At 42.0% G+C, this 26,490-nt stretch overlaps 1 protein-coding gene across 2 annotated transcripts in view; it reads right to left on the reverse strand.

Annotated features, from left to right (window-relative positions):
• Positions 1–7,013: 7,013 nt before the first annotated feature.
• Positions 7,014–26,490, reverse strand: part of LOC308393598 (SH3 domain-binding protein 4-A-like) — a 58,494-nt gene continuing 39,017 nt past the window's right edge. Inside the window, exons 5-6 of one of the 2 annotated variants that reach the window (XM_080877491.1) lie at positions 10,816–11,004; positions 7,014–9,938 (exon numbers count right to left, since the gene is read on the reverse strand). In XM_080877491.1, the coding sequence (XP_080733617.1) occupies positions 9,714–9,938; positions 10,816–11,004 (414 nt within the window). In that variant the 3' untranslated portion in view covers positions 7,014–9,713. The remainder of the gene's footprint in view (positions 9,939–10,815; positions 11,005–26,490) is intronic. The other variant, XR_013971005.1, reaches the window with a different exon arrangement.

Below are 26,490 nucleotides of genomic sequence, written 5' to 3' on the forward strand. Positions count from 1 at the left end.
TCAGGTGTTGCAATCACTTCCATGGCCACAGGTGTATGAAATGAAGCACTTAAGGCATGCAGATCACTTCTAGGAACATATGTGAAAGAATGGGTTACTTGAGTTCATCGAGGTTAGCGGGCATTCATTTATTCACAGCTCTCTTAAGGTCCTACCACAGTAATAGTCAGGTTCAGGTCTGGACTTTGACTGGGTCATTGTTCTGTTTCATGCCCAGGCCAAGCTTTACAAGTCAGACAGATGTCCTCACATTTGACTCTAGAATACTTTGGTATACAGAGGAGTTCATGGTTGACTCAGTGACCTCAAGGTGCCCAAATCATGAGCTCTCCACCACTGTGCTGACAGCTGGTACGAGGTGTTTGTGCTGATATGTTGAGTTTGGTTTTCCATGATGACCAAACATCTCCACTTTGGTCTCGTCTGTCCAAAGGACATCATTCCTGATGTCTTGTGTTTTGTTCAGATGCAGCATTACAAACCGAGCTGCCGTGTTCTTTTTAAATAGAAGCGGCTTTCTCCTGCCACCCTTTCAAACAAGCCAAACTTGTTCAGTCCACATTTAATTGTGATGTCATGAACTTTAACATGTAACATGCTAACTCAGGCCTGTAGAGTCTGCAGTTTTTCTGAGGGTGAGTTTTCTGTGATGTCCACTCCGGGGAAGATTGTGATATTGTGTTAACAGACACCTAAATGCTCCAGAGCAGCACACTGCCAAAACGTTTGCTTTTACAGATACCCTCTTATAGTTTTGTTTACATATTCGACAAATGAGCTGGTAGATAATATCCTCACCAGGAGTAAAATCTGGTAATTTTAAAGGACAAAAGGGAGCTGTTATAGTCAGTAAAAAGACATCTTTCCTCTTTCCTACCAAGCCTTATTTTCCTTCACATAAAATAACATGGAGCTGTTGCTGCTGACCACTGCTGCTTTCATCTCCTCTTCACTCAGAGGAAAAAAGGTACCTGTTTTTGCTGTATGAAGTGGATAAGGTGGTAGGTTACAGGCTTTAAAGCAGGTAGCTACGGCAAAACCACTCCCCCCAAAAAAGACCATGACATGTAAAATTGACATGTATATGGAGATAAGCAGCTAGTAGATGGATTTTTCAGACGTATTCTTTGTAGCAGATTTTTCTTATCTACAATAATTACACTTAACCTTGTAAATTATAAATTATAGTTCCTTATTATTCTGTCTCTCAGGTGTAGAGGGTCCACCTTACAAACATGTGTGCACTTCCTTAAAAGTGAAGTCCTGTGAGTTTGTGTTTATAGAAAGGAGTCGAGCTGCTCTAGTTTTCAGCACCCAGGTGCCAAAATGTACATGCAATCAAGATTTTCATCTGCTACTTTGATAAAGAGGAAGGCCCCTTTTTACTCTTTGCTTCAGCCTGAAAGAAAAGAAGGGGCACAGCTCTGTTTATCTTTAGCTTGATAAGTTCTTACAGCTAGCAGCACATCAGAGACACTGAAACTCTGATGATCACCGCCGAGGCTTCTACATCTGCAGCTCCCCTGCATCCAGCGTGCAGCCAAAGGCCCAAGACGTGAGAAAGAGCAGATGAAGGGAGTTTTGCTTTGCGTTTCTCTTTATCTTTCAAGGGCTCTTTATGTTCGTCAGGCCCACGAGGTGAAACCAGCCTGGCCTGTTTCCCCACATCCTCCAGAAACCTCCGAAAAGGAAAGGCAGATGAAACAGAGCGGCGGCTCGTCCCTGAGCTTTTCATCTCGCCACCTGTTCTGCATTTTCAAAAGCTGCTCCAAGCAGGCCAATTTGTCTGGAATTAACAAAGGGAAGAGAAGATCTCTTGCTTACTGCGTACATCTCTGTTCCTCTGTTTTTCCAGACCAGGGCAATAACACCGGCTTCTAAACCTCTCAGGATGATGGCAGATTATTGTTTAGGATATGTTTCAGGTGATAGAAACACTCTGATCTGCATTCATTTCCTTGAAGAAGATTAAGTTTTTACATTTAAGCTTATCTCCCTCCAAACGTGTCTTTGCACAAAGGCGATGTAGAAACATTATCGCACAGATTCAGGTTAAATTTGCACTTTTTAATAAGCAGTTCAGACTGTACATGGTACGAGCACATGGATTCAGGGCATGAACAGTGTGCTGCATAAATAAGGTTAGTCACTAGAGCATTACTTATCTTGTACTGTGCCTTGTATGCAGCCTTCCAGTTCAACCATTAATGTATATACAGTATATACATTTAGCACACACACACACACACACACACACACACACACACACACACACACACACACACACACATACATATATATATATATATATATATATATATATATATATATATATATGTGTGTGTGCGCGTGTGTGCGTGCGTGTGTGTGTGTGAGAGTCTGTGTGTCTGGGTGTGTGCACACACACACAACAGGATAAGAGTCTTAACTTTTCTAATACCACTGTATCAATTATTCATGTACTCTAAATAGAATTATTAGCTACATCTGCAGCATCTCTGATCCTTACAGACATTTATATATCATTTTAATACATTTCTTTGGTTGCCCAGCAACAGTTGTACTGCTTTATGTCATTTTTGTCCACAGCTGCCTGCAACTGAGAGACAAAATCTTGCAAAATGCCACCACATACATTTGCTCAGCAGCAAATTGATATCGTGAGGGACTAGCTAGTAAGTATAGGAAACCTAAAGAAGTTGATATTTCCTTTAGAAGTTTAGTGGAAACCAAAAACACAGGAAGGAAAGTGTATTTACAAAGTAATTTTCCAGTACAAAAGTCACAAAATATATGTAAATATAAAATAAATTAAAAGGCAAAAAGACAACAATTAAAACAGTTTAAATGAAGTTTAAAGCTAACTAAAAGCTAACTTACCCAGGTGGGTATTAAGCTTCTTTTTCAAGGTAGCAACAGACAACTTAGCAAAGAACAGTTTTTAAATTGTGTCTTTAGCCACTTTGGTATTAGCAGCCTGTTGCAAAAATAAATAATTTGCTCCAATTTCTTTAGTTGAATCTGTGAAAAATACCAAATATAGCACAGTTTGACAGACATAAAATAATATATTTACACTAATAAGGGGATTCCCAAAGAGATATTAGCTAAAAACTCACCATATCTCAGCATGGTGTGTAGTTTGTCCTTAAAAAAAAACTAAGGAAACTGGACAAGTGCAGGGCATTATCTAAAAGTTATGACCTAAAGAAACAGGAACAAATCCCGCAAAGACCTGACACAGGACCTAAGAGATCCATCTGGACCTCTGCAATGGTTTGGTGCTGCATTTCAGCCAGTGGTATTGGACCGGACATTGTTCAACACAGAAAAGTACTATCAGATTTTGATCCACCATGAAATATCTGGAAAGCATCTGGTTGGCAATAACTTCATCTTTCATCAACAATGATCCCAAACACACTGCCAATGCAGCAAAATCATACCTGTATAGAAAAACACACAGTGGAGCAGTATCAGTCATGGATTGGCCTCCCCAATCCTCAACAGGGCATCAACATTATTGAAGCAGTGTGGGATCATGCTGACAGAGAACAGAAGGCAGAAACATCCAAAGACGAGCTTTGAATGTCCTTCAAGAAGCCTTATGCACATTATTGTATGATGATTTCCATATCAGATTGAGATACAATGCACAAATGGACAAAGGTACTGGCCCACACCTCTTAATCATTGAATTCAGGCGTCTTTAGTCTCATGGCTACAGGTGTATAAAATCAAGCCGCTACCCATGCAGTCGGCCTTCACAAACACTTGTAAAAGGATGGGTCGCTTTAAAAACCTCACTGAAGTTCAATGGTTGTACTATAATGGGACGACACTATTACAGCAAGTCAGTTTGTTAAATTTTTTGCCTGCTAGAAAAGTACCATCAGAGTGGTTTTACTGCAAAGTGGAAGTCTTTACGAACCACAGCAACTCAGTCACATAAAGTTACAGACTGCTGAGAGCTGAGGTGTATTAAAGTCACCAATGCTCTGCTGACTCAGTAACTGCACAGCTTCAAAACTCCTCTGGCATAACATCAGGCCCAAGAGGGTTGCTTATATAGTGTTTTTAACACCATCTATCTTCAGAAAAAAGTAAACATCAAGATTTAGGCTCATTGCGTGGTTAATTAAACCAATGCAGATTAAGGAAAACTGCTGAGTGAGTAAAAAGCTCAAATTTTAATTAAAAAGATTTGGTTGGTTTCAAATAAAACAAATAACACAAAATAGTCCCTATAATGCCAAATGAATCCTAGGTTACTTTCTACTACTCCAGCACATAAGAGCCAGATGTTGTAACAACTAGCAGACAACCTGTGAGCCAATCAGATGGCAGCAGCATTGCAATAAAAGCGGATTTCCTTGCAGGCAAAAATGCATTGCTGTGTGTTTTCCCTAAAACACACAGCAAGAGCATTTTACAGTCTATTCTTCTCTCCTGTGGTACTTTCAGATTTTGATCCACCATGAAAAACTAATTAAACTTTTTATTTTTTATTCTTAGATAAAACAGGACAAAAAGCGCACACATGTACACACACATATTCATGGCCTTGTTGTGAGTTTCGACTTGTATCCAGGAGACGGGTAGGAATGTGAAGGGTGAGTCAGTGAGAGGCAAAGGACGAGACTGTCAAGGTGGCCGGTCCTCTGAGGGAGAATAATTATCTGCTTTAATTAAGTACATTAAACTGTGTGTGTCTGTGTGTGTGTCTAAGGCGGATTATGCTTGGGTGGGTTAAAAGAGCGTGCTCAGAAAGACGTATGCATTCACGTGCAGTGCTTGAGCATGCATGCATCCAGCGTGTGCATCCATGTGTGATATCTGAATGTGTTTTTCTGTGTGTGTGTGTGTGTGTGTTTACACGCTGTAATCTGCTGCATTGTCTTTGTGGGCTTCATGATGACAGCGTCACGCAACACTCAACACAATAAACTTTGCATTGCAATGAGAGCTCATGCGCAGAGAGAATCCCAATTGGGGCCGGGTGCAGAAATTCATGAATTCTTTGGTGCATCGCTACAGAATCTCACATTAAAGGTATATTGAAGTATTTTGGGAAAAAAGTTGGAAAAGAAAATAAATGTTGGGTCTTGCGTGTGTTTAATGTCATGGAAAGAGAGAAAAGCACGAGGTCTGACAGCCCTAAATCTGCCCATGTTTTGAAATCATGTCTTCTCTGTATGTGTATGTATGTATGTGTATTTAAGAGATAAAAATAGAGTATTATACTGTCTTTTTCTATTTTTCAGCCTTATGTGTCAATCAGCGTGAGCCATAAGCTCAGGCTTCAGACTGCCGTGAATATTCAGTTTCCAAAGATTCTTCTTCTCACCGTCACCTGCTACAGCCACAGAAATCCCACAATGTCGAGACAACTCACAAGCACTAGGTGCTGCCCCTCAGCTGGCTTCCAGAAAGTGATGAATCAGAGGAAAGTGGGCTGTTAGGTAGGGAAGCCTTACAGAGACAGGAGCTAAAAGAACTAGAGAAGTTAGAGGACTACACGCCTACTGAAAGGTACAGCACAGAATAACACTCAACACTCATAAAGTAACAAAATAACAAATAAAGGCAATCAACTCTGATCGACACCACTTCCTACCCTATTGACGGCACAGTGATATCACTGGGCAGATCCTTCACTGCTGTGTCTGAAGTAGAGATCTAGGTCCTTCATTCTTGTTCTGGTCAAAACTGCTCTCAGTAAATCAAACAATAAAACACTGACATAACTGCACTTGTGAAATAATATGTCTTATACTGTGAAATAACTACCACCTCATGTAATAATAATGGATTGGATTTATATAGCGCTTTTCAAGGCACCCAAAGCGCTTTACAATGCCACTATTCATTCACTCTCACATTCATACACTGGTGGAGGCAGCTACAGTTGTAGCCACAGCTGCCCTGGGGCAGACTGACAGAAGCGAGGCTGCCATATCGCGCCATCGGCCCCTCTGGCCAACACCAGTAGGCAAGTAGGGTAAAGTGTCTTGCCCAAGGACACAACGACCAGGACAGAGAGCCCAGGGATCGAACTGGCGACCTTCCGGTTACAGATGCGATTCCCAACCCCCTGAGCCACGGTCGCCCTTGTAAGCAGTGTTAGCCATTATTAAACAGTCTTTCTGTCTATCTTTAATGTTTTTTAGGTTTTTCCTTGTTTTAAATATTTTTTTACTGGTTATTATGATCTTTTTCTATTTAGGTATGTCTTTTTTATATTGCTAGGTTGCTACACATCTCTTTGCTGCCATAACATTCAAAATCTTCTAGTTATGCGACAAACAAATTATCTTAACTCTGGAATAAGAAAAAATGCACTTGACGTGCAGTTTATAGAGCTTGTTGATGTGATTGAGATCCATAACAGTGGCCACATCTATAAAAGCAGATATTTTGGAAGTTTCAGGTGTGTTAACACAAAGCCACAATCTTCGTGATTGAGAAGTATCTACTGAACACTGCATACACTCAATTAGCAAAAAAAAGTTGACAGTACAATTAGAAAAAGACTGTTCACATGTGGCTTCTTTTGAACTTGTTTTGACTTCTGAAACAATGTCCTTTGGAAATATAAAAAACCAAAGTGGAAATGTTTGTCCATAATCCAAAGGACCACAGGATATCAGCATAAACATATTCATACCAACTGTCAGGACAGTGGTGGAGGGGTGATGAGTTTGCAGTTACAGAGGAGTTCCTGGTTTTGCAGTCATTGAGTCCACCAGGAACTCCTTTGTAAACCAAAGTATTCTAGAGTCTAAGTCTGAGGTAATCTGTCTGACAGCTAAAGCTTGGCCCAAACTGCGTCATGCAATCCCAAGCACAGCAGCAAATCTGCAACAAAATGAATGATAAACAATCAAGGTGCTGCAATAGCCCAGTAAAAGTCCAAACCTCAAGCCTAAAGAGCGAACTTTAGTTATGTCTAAATGCTGTTTTCAGTCTTGCAGAAATCATTTGTGCACACATGAATATAAGTGTAAGTAGAATAACTGTAAGCGTATAAGACTTTCATATGTTTTTTGGTTTTATTGATACTGAACAGAAACACTGAACAGATCTGCAAATTCTCACATGTGATAAAGCATCACTTACAAATGTGTCAATACTCAGTCGGTGTTTGGTACAAATATATAAACTTGAAAATTTTCTGCTCGGAAAACGTTCATATTCTAAACATTGCAGCGGTCACAAAAACTTAATGGAGATAAACAACAAAAGCACAAAACCCCGCCAAAAAGCATCAAAGTGGATTGATTATTCGTGCTGAAAGTCACAGAATCAAGAACATCTGAAAAGACAAAAAAAAACTAACAAAAACTAAATAAAAGCTTTAAAAAGATATTTCTGATGGTTTAGTTTGTCTAGTTCTTTTAATGAAAACAAACACATTTGACATTTTTGTGTAACTAATAAAGAGTATGGGGTTAGGACGTGAGAATGCACTGAAACATTTTCAGCCATCTGAAAAAAAAAGCATACATTTTGAAAATACATATAAGTATTCTGGATTTCAGTAAGGTTAACAAATAAAGGAAAATGCATTTCACTTTATTTTCAAGTCTCAATTAATGAAACTATTTGTATTTGCAGCCATGTTACATGTTGAAAACTGAATTTGCTAATCTATGCTAGCTAGCAAGCAAACTAATGCTATCTGCTGAAATGACTAGAGCTCCAAAACAAAATTCAGCTGTCATTCTTGGCCCCTAAGCCTTTTTCTTTTTCAATTAGTGTACTTGTAGTAGTGTTAGTAGTGTTTAAGTTAGAGAACAGTGTAAGTTTCATCTTGCATCGTCCCTGTGGTAAATTAGCTTAACGTTGGCTCTGTAAGTAACATATAATTCTGTCAACTAGCCAAACTTTACTAACCCTCCAAACATTTCTGGTATTTAGTTTTCTTTTATTGTTAAGGTCAATAGCCATAGCAGTTCAGTTTTTTAAAAGAAATACTTCAGTCAGAACATGATATAACGTCTCCAGATAGCAACTAGCCAGCTAGCTAACTTTCTCTTATATCTTCCAGTTCCAGTAAACTTTGCATCTTCTTCATGGATGCCTAGTAATGAAAACCTAACTACCACACATGGGAAAACAGTCCCACTGAGTACTGGAGCTGAAAGTAATTGGATGTCTTTAACTCTCAATGCTGCTTAAGCATTTGGACCAAAAAATAGCTGACCAAAAAATAGCTGGTGATGTGAGAGTAAACAAACAGATACTGTTTCCCAATTGACTGGATTTTAACACTGAAACATTGCAATTTGGTTTTGGAATTCAAAATTAATAATGGATCCCTTTGTCAACATGCAGCATGCTAACATTGTTAGCTAACTGTATTGGCGAATGATTGCTGGAGGTTGCCGGCAATCATTAGGTGAAATTAGCTACAAAGATGTAAACAGTGCTTCACCAAAAAATCTCCTTGTCATTGCTTTGGTTACTAGCTGTTGTACACAACTACTGTTGTGTCTTTGTCTAGTTTGGATGGAAGATATTGGATTGTCTTTACTCGACAAGTGCCAGCAAAACTGTGAAAAGTATCATACAAACTAGAAATAGAGACCTTTGTAATATGTTGGCTTGCTCAGTAAATCTTTTACTTTGGGAAGTGTTTGCAGACAGGTAGGTGTCTACCATGCAAACTACAGGTGACTGCTGTAGTGACCAAAGCAATTTCAAGGAGTTTTTTGTACAGTATGCTCTTTGGGATCAATTTCATCTAGGGATATTGAGCAACTAAATCTTTAGTTTGTTATGTAAGTGGAGTCCACCAAGAATAAATCCAAACTAAGAAAAACAAATGTTTATGTAAGTATAAAAATTACTTGCATTAACAGATGTACTGCAGCTTTACTACATAGACAGTCCCTGTCAGCAAGCTAATAGTTTTTGGCAAGCTAATCACTGGCAATTCTTGTACTGTTTTAATATATGAAAGTTTTTCTCATTTATTTTGATTAAAGAACTTTTTTTATAATTAAAAATGCTTGTGAGATACAGTCAAATGAACAAAATAACAACATATAAGGAGGTGGAAATGTCACTGTACTGCAGCGATGAGGAGTGATGCTGTCCTGAGGGTCAAGCAAGGAAATACACAGTGACAGAAAAACATTAGGACAGAAGCCTGAAAATGCCATTTACTGAAGCATAAGGGGAAGCTGAGAGGAACACAGAAAAAAGCAGCATGTAATTCTGAAAGCCATCAAAACGTAGTTGAAAGGACAAAGTGTGAGGTAGAAAAGAGATTAAGAAGAATATAGGAAAGAAAAGCGGAAACAACATAAGAGGTAGAGACCACAAGAAAGGGATAGAAAGGGACAACATGATGCTTAAAAAACACAAAGAGCCAGATTATCTATTTTCACAATGTATTTTGAGCCAGAAAGTGGCGTTGCTACTTCTGGTGTGTAACTAATCAAAAACCAATCAGTGCTGCTATGATGTGGATACGAGAGTCCAGACAAGACAGCAGGATGTGCACAGTAGACCTGATGGTCTAGATTCTTCACACTGCCCTAAAACTACACGTTTTCTTTTTCTTTCAAAGAAAATATCCACTCCAGACATGTTGTGAGTACCATTCTTTCGACAACTTCCGTTCACGAGTCAACAAAACTCTGGACACAAATCCCAGAATTGAGCTTTAGTTACTATACCAGCCATCAAATCTTCTGTCACACATTTCACACAGCAAAATCTCCATATCCTGTAGGACAGAAGGCCGCACTGCGAAGGGTATCGAGGCAGTTGACAAGTATAAGTGTGCCCGTTAGGTGCTTCCACCTCTTGGTGATGGGGTTCCTCATCTTGTCCAGGCCAAGGTGGAGCTCCTGGATCACATCTCGGTAGCTATCCCCAACATGGGCAGCCCACGTCAGCAGGAAGTCATAGGCTGGTTTCCACATAGACTAAAGGGTTCAGGGTGGGGATCATGGGAAGTGAAAGAAAATGTCTTTTTAAGAACAAAAGGCAAGAGTTTGCCAAAGACTTACACAAAAGAGGTTCATGTAGGGACGGAAATCTCAAACCCATTTAGACTGAACTTTAGCAGGTCTTTGTACTAAAGAGCTGACAGGTTAAAGATGATCTATGTTACTCCTTTCCATAAACCACACCTAGTATAGTATTTCGAAGGCTGCCGTGAGCTACTTGTTAGCATTTTGACCTAATTCTCCTGAAATTCTGAAATGTTTTGAGTAGTATTGTGTTTTCTTGAAGAGTTTCTACCCAAGCACAGTAACTTGGACAAATATACTGTTTGTGGATCACAGGGCAGTTTGATATAAAGACATTTAATATAAAATAGTTTATATATATATTTAAGTGATGTGAGTGTAGAATAAATATGGTCAGGAGCTAGAGGCCATGAGATGCATAGTGATAATTACTGTACCATAAACCTTAAAACATCTTGTATATAAGTCATATAACTTAAAATTCAAGTGTACAAACATGACATGCAAATTTTTAGACACAGTTTAACTCATACAGCATGTAAATTGTGAATAAAAGCTAATAATACATTTGATAAATCAAAGAAATAAGAAACAAACTTAAAAGTTATCTTTGGTGTTAAAGTAATTCATGTATTGTTGTTGGTACATCCAGGTATACGTCAAGCCAAAACTCCTAAATTCTAATTCAGCAAGCTTTTAATGCTTTGCCCAAAACACAAAAAAACTGGTTGTAGTACATGTGTTAACTTATTGACTTCATGACGTGATCCACAGCATTGACAGTGTCCAGTTGTCCGGTAAATAGTAACACTGACTAAAGGCCTCTCACCTCGTTATCCAATAGACCATTCTTGTCTCGATGTGGAGCCTCATAAGCCTCCATTTGCTGTTTGGAGACTCGGGCCAGCTTCTCAGCAAGCTCCCTCCACCGGGATGCCACCTCTACTGCTGTAGTCAACAAGACAAAATCCAGGACCAACCTGGCAACCAGACCCTGGCAGTCCATCTTCAGCAATGCCTGATGGGTTAAAGAAATGGTCAGTCAGCATGAGCAAGGAGCAAAGAAAGAAATATCTGCATGTTGACTTGGATGAGATTGGAAGGAATGCATCAATTTAAAATCACTATGTATGCAAAATTTATATGGAGAAAGAATAGGAATGAGAATTTATATCCATATTTATGTAAATCGTGAAAGTGTTCTGGTAATAATACATTCACAGCACAAATCACTTAACCACTTCAGTATTGTTTCACCGATTGAAAGAAATTTGAGACTTGGCTCTGTCCTGTGAAACAGCAACATCTGTCAAATCAAGCGACATTTCATAGTGTTTTCCATATTCAAGGACCCTGTTGGCAGGGTAACCATTTTCAAGATCAGTCATTACTGGATAAACACAACCACACTACATAGTTCCACTTGTAGTTCGAGCATAAACATGTTTTAAAATTTCAAGGTTAGAGGACACATGTCGGGTTTATTCCACTGGAGGTGTTCTGGACACATCCAATCGGCAAGAGATATTCTGTAGAGATTATCTAATCTATCCTGAGATAATCTCGAGGAGCAGATGGAGAACAAACCGGTAAAAGGACATCTGGACTATTTGTGTAGTGTGCTGCTATAAAGACCCAACTCTAGATAAGTGATAGAATAGGTCTAAAAATTTGGATAAGACCTTTAAAAAACCTGTGAAAAGCCATAGGATCATGCATAAAAGCAAGCCATAGGTACCATGTCGTGGCCCACTGATTAGGAAAGTTTTCAGTGGCACCATTTCTGAAACCAGAATGTCACAAGTTATGGCTGAAAAACTGAGAGAAATTCAACTCAATTCAGTTTTATTTATATAGTGCCAAATCACAGCAACAGTTACCTCAAGGAGATTAATATTGTAAGGTAAACACCCTACAATAAAACCCCAACAATCAGACGACCCCCTATGAGCAAGCACTTTGGCGACATTGGGAAGGAAAAACTCTTTTAAGAGGAAGAAACCTCCGGAAGACCCAGTCTTGGGAAGGGGCAGCCATCTAGTGTGACCGGTTGGGGGCGAGGAGAGGGAGATATGCATGTATGCTTATGGCTTGTAAGCTGCACGTCCCTCTGGAAAATGACTTTCCAAAACGAGTATTAAAACACTGTATTAAATAAGACTTGAAACAAGCAATTAAGACCATAATCAGATCATCAGGACAGTGTTTTCTGCAGTGGACATCAAACTTTGAGGTTCAAGGCACTTCCACATTGGCTTCAGATCCATCTTTTTTACACAATCTATGTGGAAAACCTACCCAAAGCCAATGTGTCTTCAGTTGACTTGTTTTAGAAACTGTCAAGGTCTATAATGATCTTTATTATCGTCATAGTTTTGCAGACATCCTATCCATTTCCTTTTCCCTTTCCAACACAGAATCTCCTTTTTTTCCCTTTGGAACAATACATATCTACACTCAGACTTGTTTTCCACAATGTTTTAGAGAGGTATTGATGTAACTCTGATCCTTTTGGAGGCTGCTGAAAGGTAATGCAATTTATAGAGAGGTGTTTCTGTAATACTAACTACACTGAACAAAAATATAAACGCAACACTTTTGTTTTTGCTCCCATTCCCCATGGGATGGACGTAGAGACCTAAAATTCATTCCAGATACACAATATAACCATCCCTCCCAAACAGTGGTCACAAATCAGTCCAAATGTGTGGTAGTGGGCACATCTGCTATATTGAGATAATCCATCCCACCTCACAGGTGTGCCACATCAGGATGCTGATCTGACATCATGAGTAGTGCACAGGTGTACCTCAGACTGCCCACAACAAAAGGCCACCCTGGAATGTGCAGTTTTGTCTCACAGCAAAATGCCACAGATGCCACAGCAATGAGGGAGCGTGCAATTGGCATGCTGACAGCAGGAATGTCAACCAGATCTGTCGCCCGTGCATTGAATGTTAATTTCTCAACCATAAGCCGTCTCCACAGGCGTTTCAGAGAATATGGCAGCACATCCAACCGGCCTCACAACCGCAGACCTCGTGTAACCACACCAGCCCAGGACCTCCACATCCAGCAGGTTCACCTCCAAGATCGTCTGAGACCAGCCACCCAGACAGCTGCTGGAACAATTGGTTTGCACAACCAAACAATTTCTGCACAAACTGTCAGAAACCGTCTCAGGGACGCTCAACTGCATGCCCGTCGTCCTCATCGGGGTCTTGACCTGACTCCAGCTCGTCGCCGTAACAGACTTGTGTGGGCAAATGCTCACATTCGATGGCGTCTGGCACGTTGGAGAGGTGTGCGCTTCACGGATGAATCATGGTTCACATTGTTCAGGGCAGATGGCAGCTGAGAATGTCCCAGTTCTTGCATGGCCAGCATACTCACCGGACATGTCACCCATTGAGCATGTTCGGGATGTGCTTGACCGGCGTTTACGACAGCGTGTACCAGTTCCCACGAATATCCAACAACCTCGCACAGCCATTGAAGTGGAGTGGACCAACATTCCACAGGCCACAATTGACAATCTGATAGACTCCATGCGACGATGTGTAGCACTGCATGAGGCAAATGGTGGTCACACCAGATACTGACCGGTTCTGGGTCCCCAGACCCCCAATAGCGCAAAAAACTGCACATTCCAGGGTGGCCTTTTGTTGTGGGCAGTCTGAGGTACACCTGTGCACTACTCATGATGTCAGATCAGCATCCTGATGTGGCACACCTGTGAGGTGGGATGGATTATCTCAATATGGCAGATGTGCCCACTACCACACATTTGGACTGATTTGTGACCACTGTTTGGGAGGGATGGTTATATTGTGTATCTGGAATGAATTTTAGGTCTCTACGTCCATCCCATGGGGAATGGGAGCAAAAACAAAAGTGTTGCGTTTATATTTTTGTTCAGTATAAGATTTAACCTTCAGGAGGTGTGATTTATTGCAGGGCTGTTGCGTTAGACTGCATTCTTTGTTCTCCATTTAAAAGTATTTTTCAGTCTTCAAGACCTCAAACAAATTAGATTGTAGAGGACTAAAGCGGTGAATCCATTGTGTCATGGGAAAAGAGGGAAAGATAACAGAAGTCAGGAATATGTAGAACAAATAAGGTTTTTTTTGTTGTTGTTTTTTAAGATTTGTGAGCTGAAGAGTAAAAACAAAAGCTGAAAATAGTTACAGGGCTTTCTGTATAAATATAATCTGTTACCATCCTCTTAGTAATCCTGTCCCTGAGGGCTCCTGCTGCTGTAAATACATTCTAACTCAGCTAACCCAGTTAAATGAGGGTTAAAATGTATTGAGTTTTAATGAACGCAGCTGACTGGAAAATTTGCTCCAGGGGAGATTTTCTTTTTGTTTCCTGAAAAGAGGCACAATAGCCAAAAAGACTATTTCTGTTTTAATGACACACACCCAAAAAAAACCCAGCAGTGTGTGCATGTGTGTTTATTTCAAGACAAAGCTCCGGGCATCAAAGTGAGGCACTGTCCCGTGGTGATACCTTTCAGGTTCTTTGTAGGAAGTTTTATTTTTTCTCCTTTGCTGGGAGCCCCAGAAAAAGAACAACCTAGTGGAAATGTGTGGAGGTATTTACGGTTTTGTGTTTTCCGCTATGACTTTAATGAGTAACAGCAGGAATGTAATGCACACATCTTTAGGATTTTCACATGAAGATATTTCCGTGCATAAAGATACATTTTAGTTCAAAAAGAATTTAATGTGAACTACTCCTTGAAAGCTGCCATACAAGCATTCATGGGAACGTGCAGTTATTATTTAAACGGAAGCACCACCGGGGGGTTGTCACAATACTAGAATTTCAAACTCAGTGCAGAAAATACTCAAAATTATTTTCAACAACAAGGGAAAGAAAATCATTAAAGATTATTAAAATTTCAAAATATTTTTAAGAATGTAACAATATCATTTAGGACAACATTATTACTAATGATGACATAGCGCCAGGTGGTGCAACGATACACAAAATTCACGGTTCAGTTCGTTTCGATACTTTGGTGTCACGGTTTGATATTTTTCGATACAAAAAAATGTTCATGCCTTTTTTAAGCTATTAAAATTACAAATATTTCTTTTAACTCAAAAGTACAGTTTTTAAATTAAATGTTGCTGAAACAATCAAATAATTTAAAAAAGAAATGTATCTGATGGAGAAATCACTAATCTGTGGAAAAGAGAGTTTATTACAGAGAAATGGCTCCGACCGATATAACTGAGCATTGCGTGGCACATCCGACATACTGTTGTACTTTTGTCCATGACGCGCTTAAGTAGGGTCATACTTCACATGAAAACAAAAATAGTTCCAAACACCAGATCTGAAGTACGGTGGATGAGGTTCAATTTTGGGTAGCGTTGAGGCAGTTGCCATGCTAACTTGAGTGAATGCATATGGGCGGCACTCATACTTCGATTACTCCGCCTTGGCTGCATTGTCGAGCGCAGATCCACTGAGTTCTCAACACAGACAGCATCGTCAGGAGAAAAGTTGATCAAATAAATTAAAAATTTTGTATCGTTCAATAGGGCTGGGCTATATCATACCGTTCACGGTAATACCGGTGTAATTTTGGGCAACGATAGGAAAATGAAATATCGCGATAGAATATGGGTAAAACGCGCATGCGCAGTGCCTTTGTTTACATACAGGATGTTTACGACACAGGATGAGAAGAGCGAAAGCGGTTCGTTGAATGTAACGGATGAACCAGAATTGGTTTGTAAAAATGCTGCAACTTCAGTGGTGTGGAACTGGTTTAGCTTTGGTCGGTCAGATACACAGATTTTTCTGAATATCGACAGTGCCCCTCATATCCTGGTGCGCCTTATGTATGAATTCTGGTTGTGCTTACTGACCTCGAACCGATTTTATGTGGTACCCTGCTCAAAAATCTGTCAAAAATGTTTGAGTACGACTTTGCTAAGCTACAAAGCCGCACCGCTTGATGGCTTGTCAGAGCACTACGGTTATCGTAGGCAGGCGCCTCGTGGAGTGATACGTACTGCGCTTCAACATAATATTACCGTATTGTGTGTGTATAAGCTCTTTAAGTTTTGTGGATATTATACATGGTTATGCTGAGGATATGTCGGCCATTTTCCACTGGAAATGCCTTTTGGTTAGACTGTCAGCAAGGAATTTGCACTGTTACGTTTTTATACAACTTTAATGCACATAAAAAACAGCTGCTTGTTTAAGTGAAAATACATTGATGGGGTTTTTTGCACTAATAAAGTTGTGGAGTTGTAAAGTATTTTGTCTAGCGTCAATTATATCGTCAGTTATATCGTTATCGCAAATTTTCAAATGTATATCGTGATAAATATTTTTGGTCATATCGCCCTGCTCTATCGTTCAATACATATGTGTACCGAACCAAAAGCACTGTATCGAACGGTTCAATACAGATACATGTATTGTTGCACCCCTAGTGTGTGTGTGTGTGTGTGTGTATATATATATATATATATATATATATATATATATATATATATATATATACACCCAGCACGCCCCTGCGGGCGGTTTATCCTTCAAGCTCGGGTCCTCTACCAGAGGCCTGGGAGCTTGAGGGTCCTGCGCAGTATCTTAGCTGTTCCCAGGACTGCGCTCTTCTGGACAGAGATCTCCGATGTTGTTCCCGGGATCTGCTGGAGCCACTCGCCTAGCTTGGGAGTCACCGCACCTAGTGCTCCGATTACCACGGGGACCACCGTTACCTTCACCCTCCACATCCTCTCGAGCTCTTCTCTGAGCCCTTGGTATTTCTCCAGCTTCTCGTGTTCCTTCTTCCTGATATTGCTGTCATTCGGAACCGCTACATCGATCACTACGGCCGTCTTCTTCTGTTTGTCTACCACCACTATGTCCGGTTGGTTAGCCACCACCATTTTGTCCGTCTGTATCTGGAAGTCCCACAGGATCTTAGCTCGGTCATTCTCCACCACCCTTGGGGGCATCTCCCATTTTGACCTCGGGACTTCCAGATTATACTCGGCACAGATGTTCCTGTACACTATGCCGGCCACTTGGTTATGGCGTTCCATGTATGCCTTGCCTGCTAGCATCTTGCACCCTGCTGTTATGTGCTGGATTGTCTCTGGGGCATCTTTACACAGCCTGCACCTGGGGTCTTGCCTGGTGTGATAGACCCCAGCCTCTATGGATCTTGTGCTCAGAGCTTGTTCTTGTGCTGCCATGATTAGTGCCTCTGTGCTGTCTTTCAGTCCAGCTTTGTCCAGCCACTGGTAGGATTTCTGGATATCAGCCACCTCCTCTATCTGCCGGTGGTACATACCGTGCAGGGGCCTGTCCTTCCATGATGGTTCCTCGTCTCCCTCCTCTTTCTTGGGTTTCTGCTGCCTGAGGTATTCACTGAGCACTCGGTCAGTTGGGGCCATCTTCCCAATGTATTCTTGGATGTTCGTTGTCTCATCCTGGACTGTGGTGCTGACACTCACCAGTCCCCGGCCCCCTTCCTTCCGCTTAGCGTACAGCCTCAGGGTGCTGAGGCTGTACGCTATAGCTATATATATATATATATATATATATATATATATATATATATAATCTTAGATAGCGCTAAAAAGCCCAAAAAAGAAAATATTTTTAGGCTGCCTGAGGCAGTGCTGTGATTCTGGTGACTTGGCACCACATGTCATTGCTAATGAAATAAGAATTGGTAAGGTAGGCAACCAATGTGTTTGGTAGACTAGTTTCTTGTCACGGCTGGGGCAGCAGTCGTGTTGTGGAATGAAAAGGACCCAAAATGCAGGCAGCTGACTGATGAAGAGTGTGACGTTTATTTACAAGGTGGGATAGTGGCAAGCAAGCAAAATAACTGAAGAAACCTAAACTGGGAGAACTAAATAACAAACCTGAGAGCATACAAAAGGGGTGCGGGGCAGAGCGACGCAGAGACAGGAACGAAACACCATGGAACACAGAGAAATGCAGACGAACGCAGACGAGCCGGCAACGAACACAGAACGACACCCACTAAATATACACACACAAGGTAATCGGGTAATCACACACAGAAGGGAAGAACAGCTGATCCTAATACACATGATGACTGGAGGACACAAGCTGAACACAGTGACAACAGACAGAGACCTTCAGAATAAAACAGGAAATCTAGAACACGAACCGGACACAAGGGGGGAGGACACAGAATACCAAAATCAGAATAACTAGAACAGAGGAAAATAATTATAAAACACAAAACGCTGGGTCAACGACCCCGCACCATGACATTTCTGGTATTTTCTCAGGTTCAATCTGGGACTTTAAGAGAAACACTTTATACACACAAATAATTATTATCTTCTTTAAAAAAGCCAGGAGTGATAATGGTTGCTGCCTAACTCCACAAAATTAATGTTATAAGTCTATTATTAGCTCTAGGTGGCAGCTGGTATCCACAGATGACATAAAACATGGACAAGTCATAAAAATGAAGGCCACCAGATGGCAACAGCTGTGGCTGCAAAAACACTTACAGTCCTCAAGAAGTCTATAGGAAAGCAGCTCGCCATCCTGACAAAAAACGCCCAACTCGAGGGTTCAAAACAAGACTTCAGAAACCAGCGTAGCTACGAACATCTGCTATAGTGCCTATGCCACAACCCGAATAATAATAAGATGGCTAATGTGGTAATTGCTAGTAGCTAAACAGCTAACGTTAAAATATGTGCCACCCAGGTTACTATCTATGATAACTTTTTAACTATTACCTAAGTAATAACCATTTATTTAACAGGAACTTCACTGGGAAATGTTTTTAGGAAATGAACTGTAAAATATGGGGCTCATTAATCAAATGGGATTAGCTAAAAGGAAATATTAAAGTTAAACAGAAGCATGCACTTTTAAAACTTTTTTCTGTTAACTTCTTGCTTTATGTTGTATTTTATTGTTGTATTACATTACAATGATATGCTATACTTTTATTTCCTGTGTTTAATCTGTGAAAAATGCCAAATAAGTAAATACATTTTACTTACTTAAAACATTGCTACCTTGTTATTAATGTATATTTAATAATATACATCTAATATTATTACATGCTACAAATAGTAAATACAAAAGTACCTTTGATAATAAAAGCATGTAACCCAAATAAAACTTTATTATTCAAACAAATCTGTTTTTAATTTATGCTCAATCTTTACTTTAAATGTAAACAATATCAGATTTTGAACATCATTTGTACATTTTAAAAAGATTCTTGACCCACTATCTTGAATAAAACCATTTTGATACCTTTTCTACGACATCTGTTATCATATCTGTGCCTCATATTGTAAAGTGATTTCAAGTTTTGTGCTGTTATGCAAGCCGTTTCAAAGAAAAGAGCTTTGTAATTGAGAACTATCCAGCCAAAAAAAAATAATTATTTCAGTTTGTTAGGAGAAAACCTCGAACACAAGAGCATCACAAAATTTGATAAAGCTTTCTCTACTGCCTGCCTGTCAGTCAGCTGCAGCTTCAAAGCTTTACACACACACACACACACACACACACACACACACACACACACACACACACACACACACACACACACACACACACAGTCTCCAGCCACCAAAACACTCTAATCTGAATCAAAAAGATCAAATTTCTTTCTCTCATTCTCTCCCTGTCGCTCGCATTCAGATTCAAGATAAGCAACAGCCTGCTGCCACATTATCTGACTTGCACTCACTCTGCTGTAACACTAAAGCATTGACTTTATGTGATACACAATAAACTACCAAAACAACATGACAGGAGTGAGAGGTTGTGCAGTTTCTTTCCCATTTACTGACGGTCACATTAAAAACAACACATACAACACATTGCGTACCTGGTTTTCAAAGGTTTTTGTAAAAATCGGATCATTTGGAGAACTGTGTAAACCTGTGGTTGGCCGTGTGGTTCTCACACCGGACCATCACATGTGTTTTGGAGCAGAGTGAAGCTGACCCCCCACCCACTTGAAACGTAAAGGCAAATAGGCGGAGCGGTTAGTGCTACGTTTGTGCAGATTTGTGCAGGTAAAATTAGCGTTTGTGCTGCTACGGTTTCCGAGATATTAAACTTTATTTTATAGGTCATTCAAAGGTCACCATCCCCCCAGACTGCTCCAAAACGGGCCAAAATGGTCTACTTTTTTAGTGCTACGTTTGTGCTGGTTTGTGCTGCAAAGATTTTCGTTTGTGCTGCTATCATTTTAAAGATATTAATAACAATTTCTAGAGGTCATCAGAGGTCAACCAGCCCCCCCACATTAATTAAATCAAACAAAATGGGTGTCAATCAACTGTGCTATGTTTGTGCTGGTTTGTGCTGCTAAAATTTTCGTTTGTGCTGCTTCTGTTTTAAAGATATTAATGAAAATGTAAAGGTCAAAAGGTCAACCAGCCCCCCCACATTACCCAAATCCAACAAAAGTGGTATCAAACGTTTGTGCTACGTTTGTGCTGGTTTGTGCTGCAGAAATTTTTGTTTGTGCCGTTATTATTTTATCAGTTGTGTTTGCTTTTGGAACTGTCTTAATTCCACCTATTTTGCATAAGGGTCAGTACAGGCAGAAATCTAGGTGTGCCATGGGTTCCCACAGGCCCCTGGTCAAAGTCACCAAACCAGTTCGTAAGCAGGTACAGGTGTGGCCAGAAGGGTCCTCAGAGGCACTGCTTTTCCACCACAGGCCGCCACACACGACAACACCACAGACTTTCAGGAATATACAGAAACTGTCACTGCCTACATCCCAAAATGCATCGATGATGTCACAGAGACCAGGACTATCACTGTCTGGGCCAATCAGAAACCATGGCTCACAGGTCAGGTTTAAATGCTCCTAAAGTTGAAAAATGCAAGCCTTCAGAGCCGGGAATTAGGTGAGTCTAAGAACAGCAAGGGCAAACCTGTCACGTGGCATCAGCTACAGCAAAGCTTCAGCGACAGCAGAGATACTTGGAGGCAGTGGCAAGGAATACAAACCATCACAGACTACAAGCCCACTCTACAGACCGTGGTGACACAATCCCCAGACAGTGTGTGGAGATCCCTCCACCATCATTACTGAACCCAAGAAGTCATCTATCTCCTGCTTTAAGGACTACCGTCCTGTCAAACTCACCTCCATCATTATTAAGTTAAGTGCTTTGAACGGTTAGTCATGCATCAAATCAAATTATTGCTTTCCCCCAACCTGGATCCATTTCAGTTCGCATACCGGTCAAAACGCTCAACCGATGATGGAATTTCAACTGCCCCTCACTCAGCCCTCACACATCTGAACACTAGAGACTCATATGTCAGAGTGCTGTTCATAGACTTCAGTTCAGCATTCAACACCATCATTCCCCAGCAACTCATTCACAAACTGGATCTGCTGGGGATCAGCACCTTGCTGTATAACGGGCTGCTAGATTTCTTGACAGGAAGACAGCAGACAGTACGGGTCAACAGCAACACCTCCAGCCCAAGAACACGGAATACGGGGGCTCCCCAAGGATGTGTGTTGAGCTCCCTTCTCTTCACTCTGCTGACCCACGACGAGATCTACTACAGGGGTGAAGTTAACCATCTGCCAGAGTGGTACAGCAACAACAACCTGTCCCTGAATGTGGAGAAGACCAACAGTGACTCTACTTCCTCTGCAAACTGAGAAGCACAAGAGATTCAACCCCCATTATGAGCACCTTTTACAGAGGCACAGTTGAGAGTATCCTCACCAGCTGCATCACTGTGTGGTATGACTCCTGCATTGGGTTCTGCAGGAAAAAATGACAACGGGTAGTGAGAGCAGCCGAGAGCATTGTGGGGACCTCTCTTGCCTCCCTCCCCAGGAGATCTACTGCACCTGCCTCATCTGGAAGGTCGTCTCCATTACAGGTGACTCCACTCATCCCTTCAACAGCGTCTTCAGTTTGCTGCCATCAGGAAGGATACTGAAGAGCCTCCGGGCCAGAACCAGCAGACTGAGAGACAGCTTCGTCCATCGGGCTGTCAGGATGCTGACCATCTCTGGATCGAGAAGGGGGGCCCAAGGGTACATCTTTCGCCATCCTACAATGCTGTGATTGTAGCCATTCCCCACTTTCTGTGAATGGTACTCATGGCCATTGATCAATAGGCTTTGATTAGTTGTCATTGATCAATGGTCATAAGAATTTGCATACTAACAATCATGGAATTAACCCCCCGGCACATTGTTCATTCAGTGGCGCTAGTTTCCTTCACTATGCAAATGTACTGTTTATATGGTTGGGGAAACCTACAGTCAGCTGAGACTGAAGAAGTCACTTGGATGAGTGACGAAACGTTTCTCCAACTGAAAATGTCCAGATGAACAGAATCAACCTTTTGGGATTTACTTACCTGGATGATTAAGCACGCATCAAGACGTTATTTTATTAAACATTTTAAAATGTTAGCAGCACAAACAAACATTTTTGCAGCACAAACGTTTGACATCCATTTTGTTTGATTCCATTAATATGGGGGGGCTGGTTGACCTCTAGAAATTTTTGTTAATATCTTTAAAATAATAACGGCACAAACAAAAATTTCTGCAGCACAAACCAGCACAAACGTAGCACAAACGTTTGATACCACTTTTGTTGGATTTGGGTAATGTGGGGGGGCTGGTTGACCTTTTGACCTTTACATTTTCATTAATATCTTTAAAACAGAAGCAGCACAAACGAAAATTTTAGCAGCACAAACCAGCACAAACGTAGCACAGTTGATTGACACCCATTTTGTTTGATTTAATTAATGTGGGGGGGCTGGTTGACCTCTGATGACCTCTAGAAATTGTTATTAATATCTTTAAAATGATAGCAGCACAAACGAAAATCTTTGCAGCACAAACCAGCACAAACGTAGCACTAAAAAAGTAGACCATTTTGGCCCGTTTTGGAGCAGTCTGGGGGGATGGTGACCTTTGAATGACCTATAAAATAAAGTTTAATATCTCGGAAACCGTAGCAGCACAAACGCTAATTTTACCTGCACAAATCTGCACAAACGTAGCACTAACCGCTCCGCCTATTTGCCTTTACGTTTCAAGTGGGTGGGGGGTCAGCTTCACTCTGCTGTGTTTTGGTGCTGCAATATTGGCTGACACATGAAGATGTGCCAATGCAGAATCACCAAGTAACCACACTGCATGTCTTTTGGAAGAAGCTAGAGTTTCTAGAGAAATCGCATGGAAGCACAGAGTAAGGATGCAAACTACAGTCTAAGGAGCTTGGAAAGAAAAGCAGCTGGACTTCTTTAAGTTGCTTGAAGATGTTTTCAAGCAACTTAAAAAAAAAAGTCCAGATGCTTTTCTTTCCAAGCTCCCTAGACTACGATCCTTCACAGACATATGCAAACTACAGTCACAGAATACCAAGGGATTTGAACCCAGGACCTTCTTGCTGTGAGGTGTCAGTGCTAACTACTGCACCACCAGGTCTAACAACTGGGGAGCAGTTCTATCAAAATAAAGGAAGAAAAGTTAAACTGGAGTTTTATGACAGCAAAGGGGGAGAGAGAGGATGAATGTTACAGTCCAGGCAAGTAAGTTCACCACACAACACAGTGAATCCAAATTTACATGCATGCAAATAATGTAACAAATACAGTATCTGGAAATTTAATAGGACGTCTGGTAATACTAATAATGTTCTCCTCAGGGACTGTATATAAAATATCCACTGGTTTTGGCTAACTCCTGTATCCAAATGGATGACTTATAAAAATACCAGCCTCAAGTGGCCACTAGAAGAGCTGAGGTTGCAGCTTGGTGGGTATTTGATCACTGACACTGAATAGCCACCTAGATTACCAATCAAACGTGCTCTTGCTTTTCAACTGCAATTATAAAATACTTCTTTCATTGGAGGAAACAGTGTGACATTGATTTTTCACGTCTGCTGGATATTTATATTATAGAAATTAAATGATTGATCAGAAATGAAAACAACTTTTAGCTGTGGAGTACAAACACTGTTACTTACACCACCAAAACTAATTAGATGTACAAGTCAGCCATTTAAATAACATTTTAAATGAAATACAACACATCAGCTGCCTGTTTTTACCCCAAGAAATGACCATCCTTTGTATATCTGTGTACTGATATCAGATCAAAGCCTTTGAAGTCTAAGCATCTTTTTTTTTTTTTTTTTCTTTTTTTTCTAAATGACATCAGAAACAGCAGTATGCGACATTACGTGATGGCAGAGCTTCAGTTCATCCTTTGTCATTTTTTTTTTTTTTTTAAAATAAATAGGACAGGGGGAATGAATGAGAGAAAGAGGGGGAGAGAAAGAAAGAAAACCAAAGGGGAGAAGAGACGGTGAGAAGGGGGGGGAAGAGAGAGAAAAAAAAAAAAGAACTCCTGGGTCACCTGTATGGAGAAAAAAAAAAAAAAACAAACAAAAAAAACAAACAGAGGAGACAGCAAACAACAAAGAGCAACATAATAATAGAGAAAACAAAGCACCATCACAATAAACTAGCTAGTCATAGATATCAATATTTACTAAATAATAAACGATATTGTGCAGCACACAAGATAGACAGCGCACAGTGTGCTTTGAGGCAGCAGCCAAGAAAGCTTTAGTCCGCGTCTGTGAATACCCATGTGTGCATACCTGTGTGGATGCTTGCATTCCAAAGGTTTCTCCATGTAATGATCTGCTAGGGAGTGTGGGGGGGCCACAGCCCCGTCCTCCAGGGTGTGAAGCGGGTATGGAGGAGATCAAAACTCCAGACATCCAGAGGCCCCCAGAACACAAGAGACCATGGAAGACCAACAGAGGGGCAGCCGCGCCACTGTTCCAGTAAGAGCTGAGGAGAGTCCCAGATGAGGGCTCGCCCAGCAGCCGCGGAGCAGAAGTCAGGGGGAGTTGCAGTGACGCGCCCGTGAGCTCCGCCGGCCCCCAGCTGTGCCTGAGTGACCGAGCCCCAGGCCGAGAGGCCGGGGGCACCCCACCTCCAAAGGGGCCCGAGCGAGCCCCAGGCCCCAGGCCCCAACAAGCGGCCGCCAAGGAGTGAGCCGGTGTGTACCCGGACGCCCACCCCCAGACACAAAGAACCACCAACACACCGACACCTGAGGGAGTCCGCCACCGGCAGGGGAAGTGGTGGTGGGTGGAGATAGGCCTCCAAACCTTGGAGGGCCTGAGGTGTCCCCAGAGAGGTGGCGTCTGATACCCAACCTGACATATAGACACAGACATACAGGCACACACAGACACAAACATCCATTCCCACCCTCATGCTCTCATATGCACTCACTCCACACTCAACCAACGTGGAGACAGACATAAAGAGACGCTGTACACACAATCACACTCCCCAAGCGTACTCTACAAACCGGGTCTAGGTACCCTTGCCCCTGGAGGGGGGAATTGCACCCAGACCCAGGTGGTGTTACCCTTTTCCCTGCGGTGGGGAGAGGCAGACCGCCCCGACTCCGCAGCAGCAGGGAGGCCCCACACCCCAGACCGCAGTTGGACGGCCAACTCCTCCTACTAGCCCTCCCGCTCCAGCAGGCCGCAGAGAATGGGGGTGGGAGAAGACTCCAAACCTCCCTCCACCCGCTCATTGTAGTGTTGATGCATATGTGTTCTAAGGTGCAATTAAAACCCAGGAGGGCATGGAGCTACCTGCCAAGGAGCAGCAGGTAAGCGCATAGTCCCTCCTGCTAGCCCTCAATGACTAAGTGTATTTAAAATTGAGAGGTGGGCAATGACGTCAGGGGTGAGGTATACACCCTGATGGTAATTTGGACTCCGTGATTGTGCCCACCCCCAAGATCCTATATGTATGTGTAATGAGAGTGTGAATAATGTGAATGTCTAAGTTGTGGGATAAAATTGAGGCAGAGGCAGCCAGAAGGGGACAGGGGGGGGGTAGCCTCCTCTGTACCCTGGTGACATACCCCCACTCCAAGGCCCTGCATGTGTGGGTGGTTGTGGAGGAGCGGGAAGAGGGAGGCAGCTGGAGATGGGGAGGGAAGGAAGGGAGGGGCAGGTAACCCCTACCTGGGGCCAGCTCCCCCGCTGACCCCAGTAGGCACTCCCATCCTTCGCGACCCGCCAGGGAAGGGGGGCCCAGGCCCATCAGACCGGGGCCCAGTGCAGTAGCGCCCTCCGGCTCCACAGAGCCCTGGACAGTCCACCCAACCCCACCACAGAGAAAACTGCACCCACCCCACCATCCACACATCTTCCAGACTACATAAGACGGTAAACGCCCAGGCTGAGATCTTCCTCCACCTCTCCTGTATCTCCCCCTCCTGCAGAGAGTTCCTGAAGAGAAGAAAGCTCCTGCAAGATGTGACCATCCCCCCCACCAGTTGAAGAGCCCCCCAGGCGGCTCGACGCACCGGCGGCACCCTGCTCCAGGGCCGGGCCCCCATGCACCCACCCGCCCACAACCCCGGCAACACACCAACCAGGACCAGGCATCTTCCTTGGGGGGCTCA

This window comes from Rhamphochromis sp. 'chilingali' (genome assembly GCF_963969265.1).
Source record: "Rhamphochromis sp. 'chilingali' genome assembly, chromosome: 3".
Taxonomy (NCBI): domain Eukaryota; kingdom Metazoa; phylum Chordata; class Actinopteri; order Cichliformes; family Cichlidae; genus Rhamphochromis; species Rhamphochromis sp. 'chilingali'.